Below are 21,336 nucleotides of genomic sequence, written 5' to 3' on the forward strand. Positions count from 1 at the left end.
TGTACGGAGTAGAGACGTGGACATTGACAACAACAGCAACAAAAAGGCTTGAAGCTTTCGAGATGTGGCTGTATCGAAGAATGCTGAAAATCCCATGGACAGCCAAAACCACCAATACACAAGTTCTGCAAGATATGGGCACTGACAGGCAACTGCTGAAGACCATCATTAGCAGGAAGTGTTACTACCTAGGCCACATTGCCCGAAACGACCACAAATACCAGCTATTAAAGCTAATCCTGGAAGGAAAAATCGAAGGGAAAAAACGACCAGAACGGCCAAAAACGACATGGCTCAGTAACATCAAAACATGGCTACAATTAACAACAGCAGCACAAACTCTACACGCCGTGCTAGACCGGGACCAATATCATCGTGAAGTCGCACACGCCGTTAGGCAGCACTAAAGAAGAAGAAGATTTATCGTATTATCTGGCTGTATAGCAAATGAAAAAATACAATTACTTTACAATGCAAGTTCAAAATTTGTGTTTTAATATTTACGTGTTTTATTATTATTTTATTTTAGGGCCCTTTTATAAAATATGCTACAGGCTCGCACTAGCTTAGGGGCCGTCCATAAATGACGTCACGCACCTAGAGGGAGGGGGGTCAGACATTTGTAACGATGTGTGACGAGGGGGGGGGGGGGTGAAAATGTGACGTCACATCAAAATGCGCAACTTTAAATAAATATAGACAACACGTTCTACTTAATTTAATAGACTTTTTACTAAAGAGTTTAGAGCGATTTGTAGCATGTTTTATATTTTTTGGGGGGGGGCAGAGTTTTGTGACGTCATATTTGAGGGGGGTCTGACTTTTTGTGACGCCGTGTAACGAGGGGGGGGGGGGGGTAAAAAATCGTCCAAAATCGCGTGACGTCATTTATGGACGGCCCCTTATTCCAGCACTGGATGTACCCACACTTTACCCTAACCACACGCAAACCTGCCGATCGACTCACTGTGGTGGTATTGCCCATTTATTATGCGGGGGAAGGAGAGCGGAGTATTTTAAATGCATTCCACATTGTTGTAAATACACATTGGAGAATGGTCTTCTTCGGAGTGTGAGAAATCCACAAGTACAAACTGGGACAATAGCTGCTTTTGGGTATTGTTAAGACGAAAGTCATCGGAATGTCAGTAGTGAATTCTCTCCTGATTCACACAAATGATTTGGTTCTCAGAAACGGCAACTTGATTAATTTCTCAATTGAAAGGAGGGGTGGGGTGGGGGTACGTTGCGTTAATTGCTCTTGGCAATGCTATACGTGTGGCAAAGCGGTAACCGGTTTAAACCGTTATTTTTCCAATGCGGTTACGTGGATTGCAATAAAAACCGGTTCGGACAATTATAACAGTTTAAATAAGGATCACAACCCATCTGCTGTTAAGGAACGCTGCTCACAATAATCACTGTGATGAGTTCAATACATTTTATAATGATCCGTACAGGGTTTATGTAGTGATTCGTGCATCCAGTACACGCATGTACTCTCCGTCTCGTTCTGTCTCATTTGTTGTTCTTGTTAAGTTGAGGGTTTCTTCTCATTCACATATTTGACTACTGTCATTTTCATTATGCTTCTATGGGGCCGTCCATAAATGACGATTTTTGACCCCCCCCCCCCCCTCGTCACACGGCGTAACAAAAAGTCAGACCCCCCCCTCAAATATGACGTCACAAAGCTCTGCCCCCCCCCCAAAAAAAAAACATGCTTCAAATCGCTTAAAGCTATTGTCATTGTAGTGCGTATTTAATGTGGCGCTGCACTCTGATGTTGTAGGAGAAAACATTTATTAAAAAGTCTGTTTAATTAAGTAGAACGTGTTGTCTATATTTATTTAAAGTTAAGTATTTTGATGTGACGTCACATTTCTCCCCCGCCCCTCGTCACAAATGTCTGACCCCTCCCCTAGGTGCGTGACGTCATTTATGGACGGCCCCAATGCTGTTCCCTTTGTTTGTACCATAAAGACCTAAACTGAAAAGTAAAAAAAAAATGTTCACGAAACTTGCAATACAGCAATCTAACATAAACCAATCCCGTCACGCACTATTAATTCCAATTAATTCTAGATTTGAAGCTTTCGTGACTGCAAGGATTCATATTCTTAGGTTTTTTTGGTAAAGTCACGTAGGTAAAAAAATAAAATTAATAAAAGTAAAATAAAATAAAAATTACGACGTTTCGGAGGCAACACAAGCCTCCGTCTTCAGGTGAAGACGGAGGCTTGTGTTATTTTTATTTTACTTTTATTAATTTTAATTTTTTACCTACGTGACTTTACCGAAAAACTAAGAATATCATTGCAATTAGTTCATGAGCCAGCTCAGATATTGGTGCCACCTTAAGGGAAGCACATCTCTCGCAGTATTTATTTAACTAATTGTCAAATAAGAGTGGTTTATTTGATAACCCACTCATTTTTGTTATTGCTATCACACAATTCTCTGTTGTTGAGCACATAGAGAAACAGGAAACAATAAAGTTGCGTCACCTTAGGTGGTACCGATAAGTGAAATATCTGATCTGGCCTCATGGACTTAATCTCTCAGTCGATGGGAACCAAATAAGATAGCAAGCAAAGACTTTAGCCGTTCCGATTTATTCACGTGGCTTATAGGAGTTAATGCTGTGAAAAGCCACACGTTTTTATAAAGTCACCACGTAATTCCCTATTTATTCACCAGCGAAACACAGCATCTGGTGTGGGCCCTATATGAACAAGTGTCTTCAAAAATGAATGAATGAATCAGGCAGGCAGGCAGGCAAGGAAAGTGGCGCGGCCACCTAAAGCGTCGTATCCAAGGAGGGGTCCTCGCCCCCCACCCTTAGCGACCGCATACAAACAAGATGGCGGACGAGGAGAATGCAGAGGTCGGTGGAGCGACGGCCGCGCTCACTCTGCACCATCCACAGCCATCGCGGGCAGCCGGCGTCGGCACGCCATCGCCCCATCGCGGGCACGCACGCACGCACACGCACCAGCCGATGAATCAGCAATGCAGTGATTTGGGGTGGGGGGATAGATCACGCCATCGCGGGCACACGCACCAGCCGATGAATCGGCAATGCAGTGATTTGGGGTGGGGGGGGAGAGGCGCACGGGCCGGCACGGGTTGGATATTCGGCCCGGCATGGTGTTCCACGAAGTGGGGTGTTTGTGGTGGGAGATGTGATGGGTGGTGATTGTGTGATGACGCATGGCGTGTTGCTGATGATGGTGGTGGCGCTGGCAATGATAACTGGCCGGGGTAACTGGCGATGCGAGTAGTTGTGATGAAGGCAATGACTGGTGAAGTGTTGATGGTATTGGTAATGTTGTGGTGGTGATGGTCACAGTGGTGGTAGCAATGCAATGGTGGTTGGTGGTGGTGTTTACATTGGTGATGTTGATGGAGACATGATGACAGTCGTAGTCATGATAAGGTGGTGACAGGATTGGTGATAGTGATGAGAGATGGTGGTGGTGACGAGGATGGTGGCGATCCAATGGCAGCATTTTTGTAGACTTCTAAACTTCAATAACATAATTTGCTCAGCCTCTGATACCGCTAATCTTCAAAGTCATACATTCTTAAAACTACCTCTTGTCTTCCTTTGACCCAACCTCAAATTAACATTTTTTTCAAACGATAGTTTCCATGTGCCATTTGTGTATTATATCTCCACATTTTCCTTGTCTAACGACATCTCTTCATTATCCTTAATCACTCTCATCTCTATAATAAACTGCATAAAATAATAATGTACACATTCTTGCCTCCTCAACCTCCTTCACTTGTAATCCACTATCTCCACTATTTCGTCCTGAAGACTGCAAATTTAGAACGCATGGAAAGTAACCTCAGATGAAGGGAACAGAAAACCACAAGCTACAGGGAAAAAACATAGACTCATCCATGCCTCACACTCGCACGTGTCAGTCAAGAGCAATTAGTCACCACGATATGTGAACACATCTTGATGCCCACGGCCTGTAAGAGAGGATACATTAATATTAATAAAATATCATCTTGCAAACGCCCAAATAATTCAAACAGCAGACAAACCACAACACCGAGGTTGCATTTCCATAGTTGAGTTTCACTGACACATGCCCTTGGGAGTTACTTTTGACTTGCAGCAAATGCACACACCATTTATGATGCACCACAGATCACCAACATTAGTGTGTCCAGAGTGAATCACTACCACATGTTTGCAAATTTCCATGATAGGCTTTTAACTGAAGGTAGGCCGTTTATAAGTGCACATATACCCCACAGTTAAGGAATTTCATAGAAGTCCTTTAACATGTTTTCATGCATATTTTTTTTGTAAATAGCAATTTAGTGCACCCGCTGTACTTATTATTTTAGTATTTGCCCTCTTGTACGTAATTTTAGCGAAAGATCTAAATGATCAGTTTTAACATCTACTCACTGATAAGCCCAAATAAGATTTTGAAGCAGCTGTATGAACTAAATGTATTTTTTATGACTAATACCATGCAATTTACGTAACCTCTTGCTCCCAACGCACTGTGGTCAAATACTTTTACCGTACCACATTCACTAAATAGTGCAACTGTGCAGATGCTTTGTCACCTTTCAAAACTATTGAAATGTTACAATGTGAACCATATAGGTTTTGCAATTCATTTGACAAGCACTGTGTGGACAGCCATTCCATGTTGCCATGACAACGTGCATTTAAAATATTTGTTGAGTCCTCAATAGGCTGCAAAGACGTCCAGTGAATATTAAAGAGTCACAATTAAAGTCTGAATTATTTTTTTGTACAGAGCGAAGCCATGTCCGAAAGTCATGGGGTGGCAAAGTCTTCTGGACAGATCATGTCAGCCCCTCGTGCCAGGGCTAAGAAGGGTAAGAACACTTGACTCCCCTCTACGCCAGGCACGTTTTGCACTTGCATTTGGCAACATTAATTTCCATCCAATGTCATGTGCAATAACGTAAAGGTAACACTGAAGCAGCAAATGAAGAGTTGCTGTTTGCAGTGCGCTCCAGAAGAGGTCACCGCTTGTAACATCACTGTTTTAACAGTATCGGGGCATAGATCCCTGTACACTCAGGGGCCCTGGCTGTAGATTGCTATAAGTCAGGCAAGTTTTTGCTGTTGGTTCTGTAGTTTAAAGAAAACAAGAGAGCACAAATACTTTATTGGTTGTTCAAGACTTGTGGAATTACGATATATAGCATTATAGTAGTGTGTTTGAAAAATGTACTTGTATCAGCATGCAATGATATTTCATATATAATTTACTTAAGTGTTTCGACTTTTATGGGAAAGTTGATTAAATAACTGAAACAGCAAGCTCTACATGCTTCTTAGTGATGAGTACACAGATGGGTGATTTATTTGAAGTATTGATTATGGTATGGACAATGTTTTATGGGGTTGCTTACTGCAGGATGTTGCATGCCGTTAAGGTGCCATTCATATATATTTTATTTAATAACATAAATAATAGATTTGTCTACATCAGCAACATGTAAATCATTTACAAAATGCTGACTTCTAGTACCACGAGAGAAAATGTTTTTTGCAGGAAAAGTGATAATAAATATAATATATTACACTAGCTTGTTTGCCCGTCCGAGGATGGAAGCTGTAAAATGAGTATAATTGTATCTTGTGTAAATTTAATGGCAGTGAATCTTGCACGAAAGTATGTAATCAAATACTTCACTGCATTTCACTGTAGCACTGTATTAATGACAGTGAATCTGCCACGAAACTATGTCATCAAACACCTCACTTCATGTCACTGTAGCACTGTATATAACTAACCTTCAATTTGTTCAAATTCACTGCCCTGAAACTGTATTCTTTTCTGCTTTCGGTCGCTGGAGTTAAAAGAAATTGGAAATCGATACAATATCTGGAAAATCACTGAGAAATGTCTTTTACCATAATGTAGAAGCATAAATTAGACTTACCTTTTGTCTCAAGTGCTGAAGAAATAAAGTCACCAAATCCACTTTGTTGCTGCGTATAATTATTTATTAGATTCAATTTCAATAAAGAAACGTCAAACTTAAAGCGAATTTGCGAAAAAAAATATTTCCGCTCGACCTTCTGGTGAGTGTAAAAATCCACCCGCTCATGAATATTAATGACGGGGGGGGGGGGGTGCATGTGGAGTGACGTCACGCGCGTTACACACAAACAGACATTCTTGGCTCATTATAGTAGTTCCGTTGATCACTTAACTTTAGAGTCAGAATGGACCATGTTCAATTCTTGTCGATTCAACAGGGACCAGACATTCTAAGTTCAACTAATTACTGTTATTGCCTAGATGGCCAGGAATAAAGTGCATATTTTTTTTATAGAAATGTACAACCTTAATAAAAAATGTGCTTTTACTAAATTCCACAGTTTTGAGCAGCAAATAACTACCAGACTCACAAATACATTAAATGCTCAAAGTTAACTGTTGTACTTGTATTGCCTTATTGTCCATTGGTGAATGCTTTGACAAGCCACGTTTTAGCCATCGGAGCTTCTTAGCACAGCTGCAGTATATAGTCAGCATGCTGCTGTGCTGCTTTAGCTTTTATAAAACAAGCTTTTTAAATATGTCCTGCTATATTTTAAACCAGACACTTATTATTGGCTGCGCATAATGTGGTATGCCTGTTCACACGCGTCCAACAAGAGCTTAATTATTTATACTCACCAGGATAATTTGCAGTGCATATTTAAAATATATTTTATGTCCAGGCCCTCCGGCTCTTGATTTGTTAGTCATGAGGTTTATTCTTCGTGATTGGCAAGCTGCATTTTGAGTGTGCAAGACTCAGGAGACTGCACCATAAGATAATTTGGATTGAAATCAACGCTGTCACAAATGCGGCTGCTCTCGCTATGGGGAAGCAGGCAGAATGTGCAGTGTGCCGGAAATAACACCCGTTCAAATAACACATCCTCGTCGCCAAGTCCATCAACTGAGCAAATCCTGTGAAATTGGACTTTGGGAAGCGCAAGTACTTGCTCTTAAAAAAAGACTGCTATTTATGCAAAACACTGAAGCGGGCTGAAAGGCTCATTCGCACATGTCCAGCAACTGCAGCTGCAGATCCAGCGTATGTAGGTTATTATCTGCTAGCATTTGAAGGCTGCCACAAGCCATGTCCAGGCCAGATAAGGCGCTCTGTCGGCTGGTAGCTCAGTGCTCCATTTGCTCTGTGCACATTTTTCACACAGCGCCCGAGATGCCCATCTTTGAGCGGCGCAACTGGCTCATCCACCAGCACTACGTCCGCAAGGATTACGACACCTGCAAGGTAAGCAATACCATAGTCGTTCACCACTGACACAATGTCTGGAGGAGGAAGAGGTAGAGGCATCTGTCAAATGCAGAGTTTCCGATAGTATTTGCATCACCCATGTACAAATATCCTTTTCAGAATAGCATTTGTTGTTTTATATGCTCAAAAATATATTTTAAAAATCTAATATAAAACTAAAATAAATGTTACACAGTATTATTTTGAAAAGAAAACCAAGGAAATAAACAAGCATAGACTGTATAATATTTACCAGAATTTAGTGAGAACACTGCATGATTTCTTCGTGAAAACATGTAACTGAGTGTATGACTGTAAAAAGCATACTTTGAATGTTGGTGCTAAAATAGGTCGTTATAACTTAATGGATAAATTTTTTAAGTAACTTGTCAGTAGTTACGTCAAATCTTGTTATTATGATGTTGACAATTTCACACAACATTCACAGGATGAAAACATCAGCATCCTTTTTATAGCTGTACCTGGTTCTTCAGAATTTGAATTCAGTTGTGTGCATTTTATTTAGGATTTGTCGCGTGAGTTATATATGCCTCATAGTTTATACTGCAGCCCAGTATATGATCGCACACGTGTACGCACTTTTGACACAATTCCTCAGCTGTTCTGGCTTAGTAACGTACACATTTTCTTGACAAGACTGCTCATGAGCAGCCAATTAGTGAAGGCCACATCACATCTAATAGGTGGTTGGCTTGGTAGTCATTGCTTACCTCCAGACTCGATGTGCCATTTCCACCTCCATAATTACACGCCATTGTCCTTTGTTTTGGATATTCAATAACAGACCTTTGATTTATTTTGGTGTGTGCCCAGCATATTAATTTTGGTATGCACCGTCATGTGGTGGCAGAGGAAATAATAAATAAGATGAGAAAAGCGTTCATCAAGGCTTATAAAATCATTTTCTGGAACCAGGGCACACCTCTGGAAGACTTTGTTGTTTTTTTCCTGGATTTTTCTGTTGCGTGTAGTCACTTTAAGATGTTCTTTGTTCATGTTTTTGTTTGTTGTGGTTGCACCCGAGTCAAGAGCGCATGGCTCACAGGGTTATACCTAATAAATTAAACTGAACTGAAACATTAAACAAACAACACAGTTGTAGTGTTAAGCAAATTCAGATGATACAGTTTATTTTATATACAAGTCGAAGGATAGTTTTCAGCGTTGCTTTTTATTACTGTAGGGCCTCTAAATTGTGGCAGCTACACGGTCAATTTTACATTATATATTGCACATATTTATCTAGGAATACATTCCTCATATGACATGCAATATTTTTACAGTGGGTACTGGAGCAGCAAAGCAAACAGTAAATACAACAAAATCCATTGCCAATCTCTCAATGTGAAATCACCCATATATATTTGAATGCTGCCAGTAAGTGAGTGTGGATCTGACAGTGAATTGATAGCACTACTATTCTCTTCTGTGTTGCGTGTGTTTATTTAATAGTGGTAAATATACTTAAAACATTAAATGAAAGGATGAATATTAAAATACAATAACAATGAATAAGTATTTTTTTTAATTTCTGACACTACACATATACGTAATAAACTTTTCCTAAATAACATTTATAAATCATCTATTCATTTTGATGGGCTAATGTCATTTTAATTCATTTTTTTTCTTGTCATCCTGTTGTTCCTACATTTATAAACCTGAACTTTGGAAGAAAACGTCTTTCATCAACCCTGAGGAATATTGTGACAGATGTAGCATTAAAATCACCCTGGATGATGACCTTTTGTTGCATGGTGTTGTGAGCGTGATTGCCATGATGCCATGATGACATTTTAAAAATTGAGGACTGAAAATAATCCCCTTTGTGTGAAAAATCATATTTTCTGGCTTATCTTGAGTTTATGATTTTCAGAGCTTGCGTGTATATTTATTTATTTTTCTAAAACCCTGAATACATGGTGTTGTATGTATGTTGAACTTCTTTCGCGCCATACGTAGCCAACCGTGCTAATTGGAGGTTGTTTATATAGGAATAACAGACATTTGCATGAGTTTGTGCTTATTCTTTGGTTTTGTATATTTCAGGTTATTATTAAAGAACAGCTACAAGAGTCCCAAGGCATGTGTGAATATGCTGTGTACGTTCAAGGTAATACTCTCAACACTTTTGTCACTTATATCTTTAATAACTGAATACATAAAAAAACGATAATGGCACAGTGGTTAGTGCACTATACTCTGTACCCGGCAACCTGAGTTTCATTTCCGGCCGTATCTAACTGCAATGGATAGTGCTATCTGAACCAGTCGCACCCCCGATTAGCACGTTTGGCTATGTAAGGCGCGAAAGAAGTTCAACATACATTCAGTCCTGGGTACCGCCTTCAGCAATCCGTACTGACTAGTGTCAGCTAGTATGGTCAAACAACACCGACACAGCATGGGGAGGCCTTCATCCAGCAGTAGATGGACAAAGGGCTGTGAATAATTCTTGTTTGATATTGAAGACATGCATTTGAATCGAGAAAATCACATGACAACTGAGGCGTTCATGAAAAAAGTGCATGCTTAGGGCTTGAATATTTTGGCCACACCTCTATGTGCATCCTTGCCGACTAGTATAGGCAGAGGGAGCTATGTAATTTCCATCAATGGTCATGGGAGATGGTAGCCACACTGTTGCATACGTTTATATTCACAGCCCTGATATTTCGCCTGGAGGGGAAAATCCAGGAGTCACTGGAGCTGTTTCAAACGTGCGCCATCCTCAACCCACAGAATGCAGAGAACCTCAAACAAGTGGCTCGCTCACTGTAAGCATTTCGATTTAAAGCTTTCGTGACTGCAGGGATTCATCTTCTTGGTTCTTTCGGTAAAGTCACGTAGAAGGGAAATAATAAAATAATAAAAAATAAAACATTATAAAATAATTCTCACGACGTTTCGGCCACAATACACGCTGTCTTCCGGACAGACCTGTTCTTCACCTGAGGACGGCTGCTTGCGTTGTGGCCGAAACATCGTGAGAATTATTTTATGTTTTATTATTATTTTATTATTTCCCTTCTACGTGACTTTACCGAAAGAACCAAGAAGACACTGTAAGCATATTTACTTTCTGTGCCCCAATGAGCATAGGTACACACACATGCCATCCAGCACCACCGCTGATGAGGACAATGTGTTGTGTTGGCAGGTTCCTGCTGGGAAAGCACAAGGCAGCTATTGAAGTCTACAATGAAGCAGCCAAAATGAATGAGAGGGACTGGGTAAGAGCCATTTCCCTCGATTTCGAATGTCTGATTGAACTTGGTGTGTGCTTAAATTGTAGTGTGGCATCAATCATAACTGAGGAGGCATGCACAGAATTATCGATTAAAATGGATTATGATGCACACAGCACATGCATCAAGTCGTATATGAGTGAATATGTTATTTCTAATATATGCAAATTCGATTTCAGATGTTATTCTTAGGTTACATTTATGTGATTTCAGTGAGCAAAACTGAAGGAGATGAAAACGAACAATAGAGTTTTATAAATGCATTGTCGCATCTCTGTTGGCTGCAAGGGTCATGTGATCTAATTACATGCAACAAAAACATGATTTATTAATTATATAAATTATTTTTCACTTGAAATGGAACATCTTGTTTGCAAGGGTGTCCATGTATGAATGGAAAATAATTATCTATTACACACACAGCATGCGAATCGTATTTTATTATATTAATACATTACACCCCGACCTCCAACTGATCACCTGTTATTGTGAAGGAAAACTTAAAATAAATCTTATTTCATCATGGAGAAACCATTTGATGAAAAATGTTAAATTGACGTATGAGTGACCATACAGTTTCCCATAATAATGTTCAAAACTGTATTAAAATTCTTTTTAAGCATGGCATGGTATGTATCCTCCTTAACCCTCAGGAAATCAGCCACAACCAAGGGGTGTGTTACATGTACCTCAAAGACTATGAGAAGGTAAGGCGGCGAGGTAGACGCAGATGGCATGTATCTTTTGGTAATGTGGAGATACATTTAATAAAAAAGCAGAGCTGTTATTTATTGCGAAATAAAAGTTTAATGCGTTTTTGATCATCTGGAAGCCTGTTTAGACTTGCATTTTTTAATTTAGTTTGGCAATGAAGCTTTTGAAATTGCTGATCCTGCATGCTGGTAAACTTATTAAATTGTATGCTGCAACTGTTCAAACGGCGTGCTTGACAAAGAACCAAATGCCCCCAATGTGCATCCTATGACGTCACCTGCTGCTATATTTGCAAGGATTATGCTGGTTTGAAGTGAACATTGCAACATAAAAATGATGCACCCTTAGACGGTGGCACATATCGATACGCTTAATGCATAATTTGTTGCCCACATCTTTAACACGGACATCAGTATCATTGATTTAGAATTGTAAATACTTTGTTGTAGTTTGGGATTGGGGATAATATCTGAACCTGGGTTAAGGTTGGAATTTGGGTTGGGATTAAGATATGTTTTTGCAAATACGGTTATATAGGCAGTGCCTCAATTTAAAAAATGGGTTATGTTTTAGCGCCTTTGACCAAATCAACCGGAATATGCCCAGTCTCGATGCAAGTAGGGTTGAGCCTGGAGAGTGGTTGAATCGGTAACGAACATGCACAACAAGTTTATATAAGCTGCGGGGCTACGTGGTGGGCAGCAGAAGGTTGTTAAGTACAATCATTTGTTTCACTCTCTACTTCTCTGCTCCCACATCTATGCTCCCCACCATCACCAACACGCACTGACCAGTGTAGTGAAATATCGTCAAATAACCTCAGTCCGCATGGTGGGGGGAGGTCCTAATTCAGCAGTATATTGCCATGAGGGCTGTATATGAACATATGTTTTAGCATGTACACATATTTTAGAAAATGAATATCTTGAGAACGACTTTTTGTGTTTAGTTTTGTTGTCCTTCCCCCTGCACGTCCAATTCGCATGGTTGGCTACGTAAGGTGCGAAATAAGTTAAACATACATAAACACAGCATCACAATGGTCAGCTCAGGCTGTGCAATAGCGACAATCTCAGCAGCAGAAGCAGCGCTGCCTCTAATCCGTCGCGTGACATTCTCAACAAGGGGTGACGCAGGTATGAGAGGGCGAATTGTCCGTAGGTCACACAATCCCCGTTCCCTTCGCAGGCGAAGGAGTGCCTGAACAGCGCGTTACAGTGCAGTCGCCACGACCTGACGTCTGGCGTGCTAGGACGCGTGCACCTGCTGGAGGGCGACACGGAGCGCGCCATCGAAGTCTACCGCCGCGCCATCGAGTGAGTCTTCGCACATCGCACTGCCCTGTCGGCCGCCACTGATCCCAGCAAAGATCTCTTGCTTTAATCACAACAGGATCCTAGTGACCCTACTTTAGCCCTGCCGACTGTGGGTGTCCTGTTGTAATAATTAGAAGTGTAGATTTTTACACTGGTATGCGTATGTAAGGTATTGCATATTACAAATTTATGCAGATCATATGCTTATGTTAAAATAAGAATATACGGCCCTTTGTCAATCCAATATGGATGAAGGCCTCCCCTTGCCATATCAGTCATGGGGATTGTATGACCTCACTTCACGCTGGGCAGTGCATGTTTTTATTCTCAGTTCCTTGTGCAGTGCACTAACCACTGCCACCGATCCACCCAAGGTTATCTTTAAGCAGAGTTGAGCTTGGATATTTATAGGATGGGTGACCACCATGTATTAAACAGATGTTACAGGTTGCTGCAGGGTTGCGTTGTCGGCAGATGACAGTGCAGCAAAATCCACTATTGTACTGTACTATGCTGCAATGTCTATTCTCCCCTCCACTCTACACTGACCAGCGTGGTGAAGTATCATGTAATAACCCCCACAACCCGCACCATGTGGGGAGGCCCATATCCTTCAGTGGATTAACAAAAGAGTTGTATATATTAGCAACAGGATCTAAATGAAACACATTTCTTGGACACTGTTATCACATTTTTTAATGAGCAATGAACACCAGTGCATATTTGAAACATAAAGATCATAAATATCGTGCAAATATCTCATTTAATATTTCAGATTAACTTAGTGAACTATATAATAATAATAAAAGTACAGCCTACTGTTTAGTCATAATGGGATTACAGGATCAACATAGAACTTGACAAACACAACATTTAACATTGGAAATGTTTTGGGCTTTTTGGTTTCTAAATTGTTTTACAGAGCAGATTAGTATGATATATAAAATATCCCATTTAATCGTGTCTAAAACGATTGCATGGTCTTGTAATTCCATTATTGTACAGGGTGGCCCAAAAGTAAGGACACATTGGTTTATTATATATATTTTAACAAATCAGATAGGGCTATTTAATTTATTTTACAAATGTTCAAACGGACTTCCCATGAACATTAATGCAAGCATAATTCAGGACTTTTTTTTTTAAGATTACAGGTATAGTCTTTGAACATTCATCAATTATGTTTTGTTGCAATTCATCCCGGGTTTTTGATCAAGTTTTGTAAACAACGAATTTGAGGTGACCCCACAGGAATAAGAACAATAGATATTAATATTGTTAATAGATAAAATATTAACTGAAATAATTAACAATTAAAAATGTTAATGGAAGTGTTAAAATAAATGAAAACGTTACGTATCATGACTGTTGGGCAACCCTCTATATTTGCCACGTGTTTTTACGTAAAGAAATGTTGCTAATCAAATTATTGGTGTTCAATAATGTGGAGATACGTTTCAATAATGCCGACAGTTAACAGCAGAAAAGTCCATCACTCGACTTTTTCTTCACCAGGCACTCTCCAGAAAACACTGAACTGTTGACAACCCTTGGATTGCTATACCTGCAGGTTAGCATTCATTTTATGATAAATATGTAAATTTTAGAGCAGCTATGCCTCTGTAAGAAATTGGGATGCATTATCTCAGGGCATTTTCTCACGAGTCAAGATTTATTATAAGCAAATCATAAGGCTTTCTATAATGATTTGAGGCATGGCGTGTGCTACATACAGTACAACTAATTTAAAAACAATTGTTTTTTGAAAATCACAATAAATCTACAAGTCACCAATAACGTGACACAACATGAAATCTTAGAGATGCTCAGTTTGGAGGTCAATTTTAATTATGTTAGAACATTGCTTGACTGGCTTGATATGCACTTTGTGTTTCAGTCTGTATAAAAAATATAGTACCATAAAGACATTGCATTACTTGTGGTTGCAGATGGGGTCATACCAGAGGGCTTTTGAACATCTTGGAAATGCATTGACATATGATCCTACAAACTACAAGGTAACTGTCCAGTTGCATATCCTGTATGTATACATTTCATTGTATATGTATTTAAGGGTACAATGTGATCATTAATAATGCAGATTAAAACAATATGTGACTTAGTATGTGATGCTTAGCATGAATTACAATGTATATTTATTATGTTATTATCTGATGACAAATGGTGGTGTAATTCACAATACAATGTGAAGCAATTGACAAAGAATACGGAGGTCTATAAAAAAAAAAGAAGTAATTTTTTGAGCGATAAAAACATGAAAAATTTAATTTTAAATTGGCCACGATATTCTCCAGGCAACCTGCCATGGGGCTTCCACTACAAAACCACCAAGAGCAGCCCATAATATATGAAATAAAACACACAAGTGCTATGGTTGTGACACAATCTTTCAGCACAATTATATGAAACACATGTTCTCGCAATGGATCACAAGTAGGCACATATCAAATCTGTTTTAAGACAAGTGGGTGACACGGTATCACTAAACCGATGTTTTCATTCACGCGACGAGGATCTGTACTGCATTTTATGCCACGCTTGTCTTCCTGCCCGTACGTCCCTAACGCCGCGTTGACGGCACGTCGCGCCCCACAGGCCATCCTGGCGGCGGGCAGCATGATGCAAACACACGGCGACTTCGATGTGGCCCTCACCAAGTACCGTGTGGCGGCGCACTCCGCTCCCGAGTCCCCGCCGCTCTGGAACAACATCGCCATGTGCTTCTTCGGCAAGAAGAAATACGTGGCTGTGAGTACCTCTGGCACTGCTGCTATTGTTGCCCCACCTTGGATAACTCCTTTGCTAACTCTCTTCCCCTTTTCCTCTTCTGCTTACGACCCTTTGTTCTGTCTTTCCTGAATGTAACCCTACTTTGTAGTCTATATTGTCTCCTCCCCCCTGAAACATTTCCTCATGCAAAGGAATCTTGCTCTACAAATCAAAATGTTGGTAATTGTTTTTATGAATAATCCAAAATGGACCTGTGGAGACATGTGAAAGTAAAGTTTTACTGAGCTTCACCCTTCCTGATTTATTTATTCCACCGTGTGTTTTCGAGTCGTGCAAATGACTGTCATTTACACAATGTTGTAGTTGTTCATCCTTCCATACACGTATATAAATTGAGGACATTTTAAATAAATGTCCTGTTTATTTGACATAAGCCACCAGTATCAATGTACCATAGTATAGTGTTTAATCTTGATTTGTCACATCGTTTTTTCTTATTTAGAAAACTAAAGTGCTGTATGTTTTTTTCCATTTCACTACAATAATGAACCAATGAATGCCATGCACCACTAACCATGGCCACCTTGCACTGGTTATACATCAATTACCTGACTTCCGTCCTTCCCAGGCCATCAGCTGCCTGAAGCGGGCACACTACCTGGCACCGTTTGATGGCAAGGTGCTGTACAACCTGGGCCTCGTGCACCTGACCATGCAGCAGCACGCTTCTGCCTTCCACTTCTTGAGCGCCGCTATAAGCCTCATGCCACGCATGGGCGAGCTCTACATGCTGCTGGCAGGTATTAGTCACAGGGGTGTGTGTACGTGAGCGCTGCACAATCAGTTTCAAGAAATATGTACATGTACAGCCCTGTTGCTAACCGACTGCTGGATAAGGGCCACCCCATGCCTGTGTGGGTCGCGTGGGTTATTTTACTGGACTTTACCACACTGGTCGGTGCAGGTTGGTGAAGGCGGTCACGATAGACTTGGTGGGAGTACATAGTAAAGTGCACTACCGTCTGCTCCCCGCAACGTAGCCCTGCATGCAGCCTATAACAACTTGCCTTGCATTGTGGTTAGCCATCCAAGCATAATCCAGGGTCAACCCTACTTAGTTTCTGAGATCTGAAAAGCTTGGGCACATTGTAGGTTGATTTGGTTATACGTGCAAAGAAAGACACAAATATAAAGTGGCACTTACAGATAAATAACTACTCTGTGTCCTAGACTGCAACTGAGAGTGACATTTTGCAAATGAAAACAAAAATTGAAAGAAATGCCAAGTGACTTTCGGAAGTGCTGCCACAGCACCCTCTAGTGATGCTCGTAACATATAACTTTTAATGGCAGGTGGAGGGCTCAGGACTACAGTTTTGTTCCAAAGTGTGGTGTAACATTACAATGTGTTGCAGCAAAAAAAACCTGCCATCGACCTCTTAAAGTGGCTTTTAGATTAAGCACTGCCATAAAATATTCAAATGTTCCAAACACGCATTTGAATATTCGATGGCAGTGCTCGAAAGTTTTTCTGTCAGATTTACACAAGCAGATTTAAACTTTCATCCTTTATGTATCACCAGGTAAAAGACTTAAAATAATCATTTTCAATGGAGCACGCAATAGCTTGCACACGTTATTTTACTGCACAATGTGTAATTGTAGGTTGTACATGTTGGTCACAATGTGCTGCCCGTTGTTGCTCAGGTTACTGCACAAGCCGTCATTCGTCTTTGTCGCTGTGTTGCTAACACAGTGTTTTATTTCCGTCAGTGGCTCTCAACAACTTGGGCGACCCAGAGAATGGGCGGCGAGCATACGAGCAGTCCGTCGCGCTCGATGAGTAAGTCCAAGTCCATGTATTAACTGCTGCAGTGTGCTCCTGCTGTTGTGTATAAATTGATGAAATCCCACGTTTTTCCAGACACTTCAACATCCATGGCGGAACTACCCATATAGTTTGTTTTAATTCATCTTCTGTTATATTTACTTGAATTGTATATACATTTTCTTGGTTCTTTCGGTAAAGTCACGTAGAAGGGAAGTAATAAAATAATAAAAATAAAACATAATAAAATAATTCTCACGACGTTATATGCTCCAAGCACGTGTGCTGTTTCATTCAGACGCTGTCGCCTCGACAGACCTGGTTTCACCTGAGGACGGCTGCTTGCGTTGTGGCCGAAACGTTGTGAGAATTATTTTATTATGTTTTCTTTTATTTTATTACTTCCCTTCTACGTGACTTTACCGAAAGAACCAAGAAGATGTTATTAATGTTATTTTAAAAAATGTTTGATTAAATAAGCGCAAGAAACGTGTGTGTGTGATTTTACAATTATATCCGTCTTGTGTCTGCAATCGCTTTCGATGCGTGCAGAGTTAATCCACTGGCGAGCCTCAACTTCGCAGTGTTCCTCTACAACCAGGGGGACAAGAAGGCGGCGCTGGCACAGTTCCATGAACTCGAGGCCACGGTGGCCAAGCAGAGGGAGGAAAATGCCAACGTCGAGTTCGACCCGGAGGTCCCCCCTCACCACCCAGTTGAAGCCCATGGGTTCCCCACACCCCTGCAACACAGCTCAACCCTGTCACTCACAAATGTGGCCGATGTGGCACGGATTGACTTACCAAAGAAATGGTGCAACACAGCTTCGTATTTATAACATACGAACTTTATCTTCTTGGTTCTTTCAGTAAAGTCACGTAGAAGGGAAGTAATAAAATAATAAAAATAAAACATAATAAAATAATTCTCACGACGTTTCGGCCACAACCCAAGCAGCCGTCCTCAGGTGAAGACCAGGTCTGTCGGGGAGACAGCGTCTGAACTTTACTTACTGTTCCAGAAAAGGGCTATGACTAGCTCATTTATTTATTTATGAATTGTAACCATTTTTAGTTTTCCCAGTCTCCTTTCCTGCTACCACAGTTATTCGTGTTTCTGATATCGGGCACATGATATGCCCTGGTGTGTAGCCTTGGCGAGGTCTTCTATGGCATTAGGCTCCTCCAGGAGTCATCAGACTAATAGACTATCCATAATCTGTGTTTCACCGATTACCCCAATGACCAGTAGCATACAACCATCAATTACATTGCCCTCATTTTGTACATAAATAGGCTGTGCTGACATTGCTGTGCTGACATGTGTTTCAGGTTTCACTCATGAGAAAATACTAGTTTAAAGTTATAATAGCATTGTTATACAGCAAGTGGCATCACTAGAGCACGATAATCACATGTCTAACTGTAAAGTCTGTTTTTGTCACGAACAAAGAATAAAATGCATGTGGGCACAACACAGAACAGACGGCTTGGGGACGTATCGACAAATATTAACCTCTTTTGTCTTTTGTGTTGCTTGATTTAAGTGTTTTCACGGTAAGATTTGTGGATGCATATGACTATACAGATGCTGGACACAGCCCACAAGCTGGGAGGTGCGCTGCAAGTTGCTGAGAGCCCCATCTGGGCCAAACCGGCCAAGGATGCCAGGCTTAAGGCACGCGCTCCGGCTGCAGCCAAGCCCACTGCCCCCCAGCAGCCCCTGGGCACCAACCAGGTGCTGGGGCAGGCCATGTCCTCAGCTGCTGCATACAGCAAATCTCTCATCAGTGGTGAGACTTTTCAGAACCACACCATATCTGTGAAAGCCAATTCTAACACTTTGTAAATGACAAGAAACTTCATCAGACGGAAAAGAGGAGTGCAGGCTGGAAATAATAAGAGGAATTAGTTGACGTCAAATATCATGCAGCGTATAATGGGAGGACTCTTTCAACGGTCAGAATCTTGCCTTTTTCTGTCTAGCAATTACCCTTTGTGTGTATTACACCGCATCTGTGCGTGTGAATTCACCAGCTGTCTTTAACGTTAAGGTCATAAGTGCAAATCAAGGTCACAAGTTCACTTCAAGGGTTGAATCGGCATCTTCTTTCCACAGTTGACATAATGCACACCATCTGGTGGGGCTGCAGCCACTTGATGTAAAGCCAGCAGTGGTTGTCATGGTGCACTAACTGGGCCCTGCCAGAATAATTTAAACTTTCACCACTGCCTTAAGACCACGAATATATAAGAGCACTGCCCAATGACGAAAGGTAAATACTCTGGAACTAGTTGAACGTGAAAAGAGGAGCCTCTATAAAAGTAGTTTTGGGAATCATTGAGGCTTTTGCTGAATAAAATACTTACTCTAGCACTGATGAAGCGTGCACATCTATGTGGAGAGCAGTGGCACAGGAGTACACTGCGCTGTAAACCTGATGACCCGAGTTAAATTTCTGGCTACAAATAACCTCAGTGACAAGCCATATCTGAACCTGTCTTCAGCTCCTTCAAGTATGGCCAAAATAAACCTCCGTGACTGACACGGCATGCAGAGGCCTGCATCCTTCAGTGGATGGACAAAAGACTGGAACTTACTTTTTAAATGCACAGACCTGTGTAAATTTACTTCTAGATGATGGCTTTCCCATACTGTGCAGATGATTGAGGGGGTTATTTTACAATATTTCACAATACTGCAGATAGAAGATAGTAAGCATAGATGTGGGAGCATAGAGTATAGTACGACAATGGATTTAGCATTTCCCTCTGCTGCCCACCAAATAGCCCAGCAGTCTATTCAAACGTCCTGTGCAAGATCTAGGCTCAAACCTACTTTGCATGTCTACATGTAGTAATTATCTGTCAACTTTTAACTGTCGTGGTGTACGTGCGTGTATGCCGGCACACACAGGTGGAGGCTCCATGCAGACCAAGGCACCTGCGATGCCTCTGGAGCCTGACCCATCAGCTGTGGGTGGTCAAGAGGAAAGCTCTTCCTCTTCAGAGTGCCCACGGGAGTGAGCGACACACATGGGAACAGTTGCCATTCCACCTCCACTTGCTGTCACCCGACGTCCCACCAGTCCTCTACCCAAGCCATGCACATTCCCCGTTAGATTTTCCTATTTTGATCTGCTTTGTATGATTATGTACTGTACTGTATAAAAAAAACAATGTCTCGCTGACAAAGGTGTCCACTAGGCAAGTGCTATTTATATATTAAAGGATATTTTTTTAGTGTTGTGTGACTTTGCACCTCCAAATGTAATATATATTTATATAGTCCTCTGACACTAGCCTGATGAATTAAGTTTCCTTAGTTGAATGTAAGTGTTTTTATTTCAGTGCAGTTTGTCTAATTCATTTTTGTATCTGTGTTCAGTGTTGCTTTGAATATATTAATTTAAACAGCCTTGAAACTAAGAAGATCAATACATGTTTTGGAGCAATACAAAAGGCTCGCTTAATACGTGTAGTGACAGGGTGCCATCTGTTGACCATGAGGGATAACTACAGGCATGGGTGCGCTATATAACAGCTAACCATAAGGGGGGTGTAACTGGGCCAAGGGTCAGAGGCGGGGATCAGCCGGGAAGCTCCTGAAACCTGCATGAGAGTTGTAGAAGGGGGAGGCGTCGCCAGAGGCAGCGCTTTGCCACGCTGAGGAGGATATGAGGGCGGTAACCGGAGGTTCGGGGCTGTTGGGGTTCAGGTCCTGGCTGCCGTCATCTCTTCATCGTCGTCCGGCCGTATAGCCGATCCGCTGTACAGTCCCCGTCGTCGCTGTATAGTCAGCCAGCGATATAGTTAGACGTCGTTGATGTGGCTGTATGAGTGGGTCAGCTATACGTAGCCCAGTGTGTATGTTAGTGACTCTGCCCGTAAAGTGTTGAGAAATAAACAAGGAGCCCTCTCCAAGTCGTGTCTCGGAAGTCGTCATTACACATGTATTGCTAAAGAAAAGAGCCGATCGAGAATTGATCCAAATTTGTAAAAAGATCTAATATTGTATTGAAATGTAGCATCACTGAAAGTACTGAAGTGAATTTATGATGGTAAAAATTGCAGACAATGTTTCTCAATTTGACAGCCTTCCATGGAATTATAAGGTGGGATTACTCCTTACCCATAAACACTTTAATGTA

The 21,336-nt window shown here is 41.1% G+C and overlaps 1 protein-coding gene across 2 annotated transcripts; it reads left to right on the top strand.

The window, feature by feature from the left end:
• The first annotated feature begins 2,848 nt into the window (after positions 1–2,848).
• On the top strand, positions 2,849–21,109 carry BBS4 (Bardet-Biedl syndrome 4). 2 transcript variants are annotated; one of them, XM_078868593.1, is made up of 16 exons: positions 2,849–2,887; positions 4,797–4,878; positions 7,226–7,305; positions 9,379–9,442; positions 9,995–10,106; positions 10,490–10,562; positions 11,231–11,284; positions 12,480–12,607; positions 14,123–14,177; positions 14,557–14,625; positions 15,224–15,376; positions 15,987–16,158; positions 17,132–17,201; positions 17,739–17,883; positions 18,774–18,978; positions 20,103–21,109. In XM_078868593.1, the coding sequence occupies exons 1-16, from the start codon at positions 2,864–2,866 to the stop codon at positions 20,210–20,212; spliced, it is 1,596 nt and encodes a 531-aa protein (XP_078724719.1). In that variant the 5' UTR covers positions 2,849–2,863; the 3' UTR covers positions 20,213–21,109. The 2 variants fall into 2 exon arrangements, with proteins under 2 accessions (XP_078724719.1, XP_078724720.1); XM_078868594.1 differs by lacking the exon at positions 4,797–4,878 and having other exon boundaries at positions 2,865–2,887.
• The last annotated feature ends 227 nt before the right edge of the window (positions 21,110–21,336 follow it).

Source organism: Lampetra fluviatilis, chromosome 26 (assembly GCF_964198595.1).
Source record: "Lampetra fluviatilis chromosome 26, kcLamFluv1.1, whole genome shotgun sequence".
NCBI classification, from domain to species: Eukaryota; Metazoa; Chordata; class Hyperoartia; order Petromyzontiformes; family Petromyzontidae; genus Lampetra; species Lampetra fluviatilis.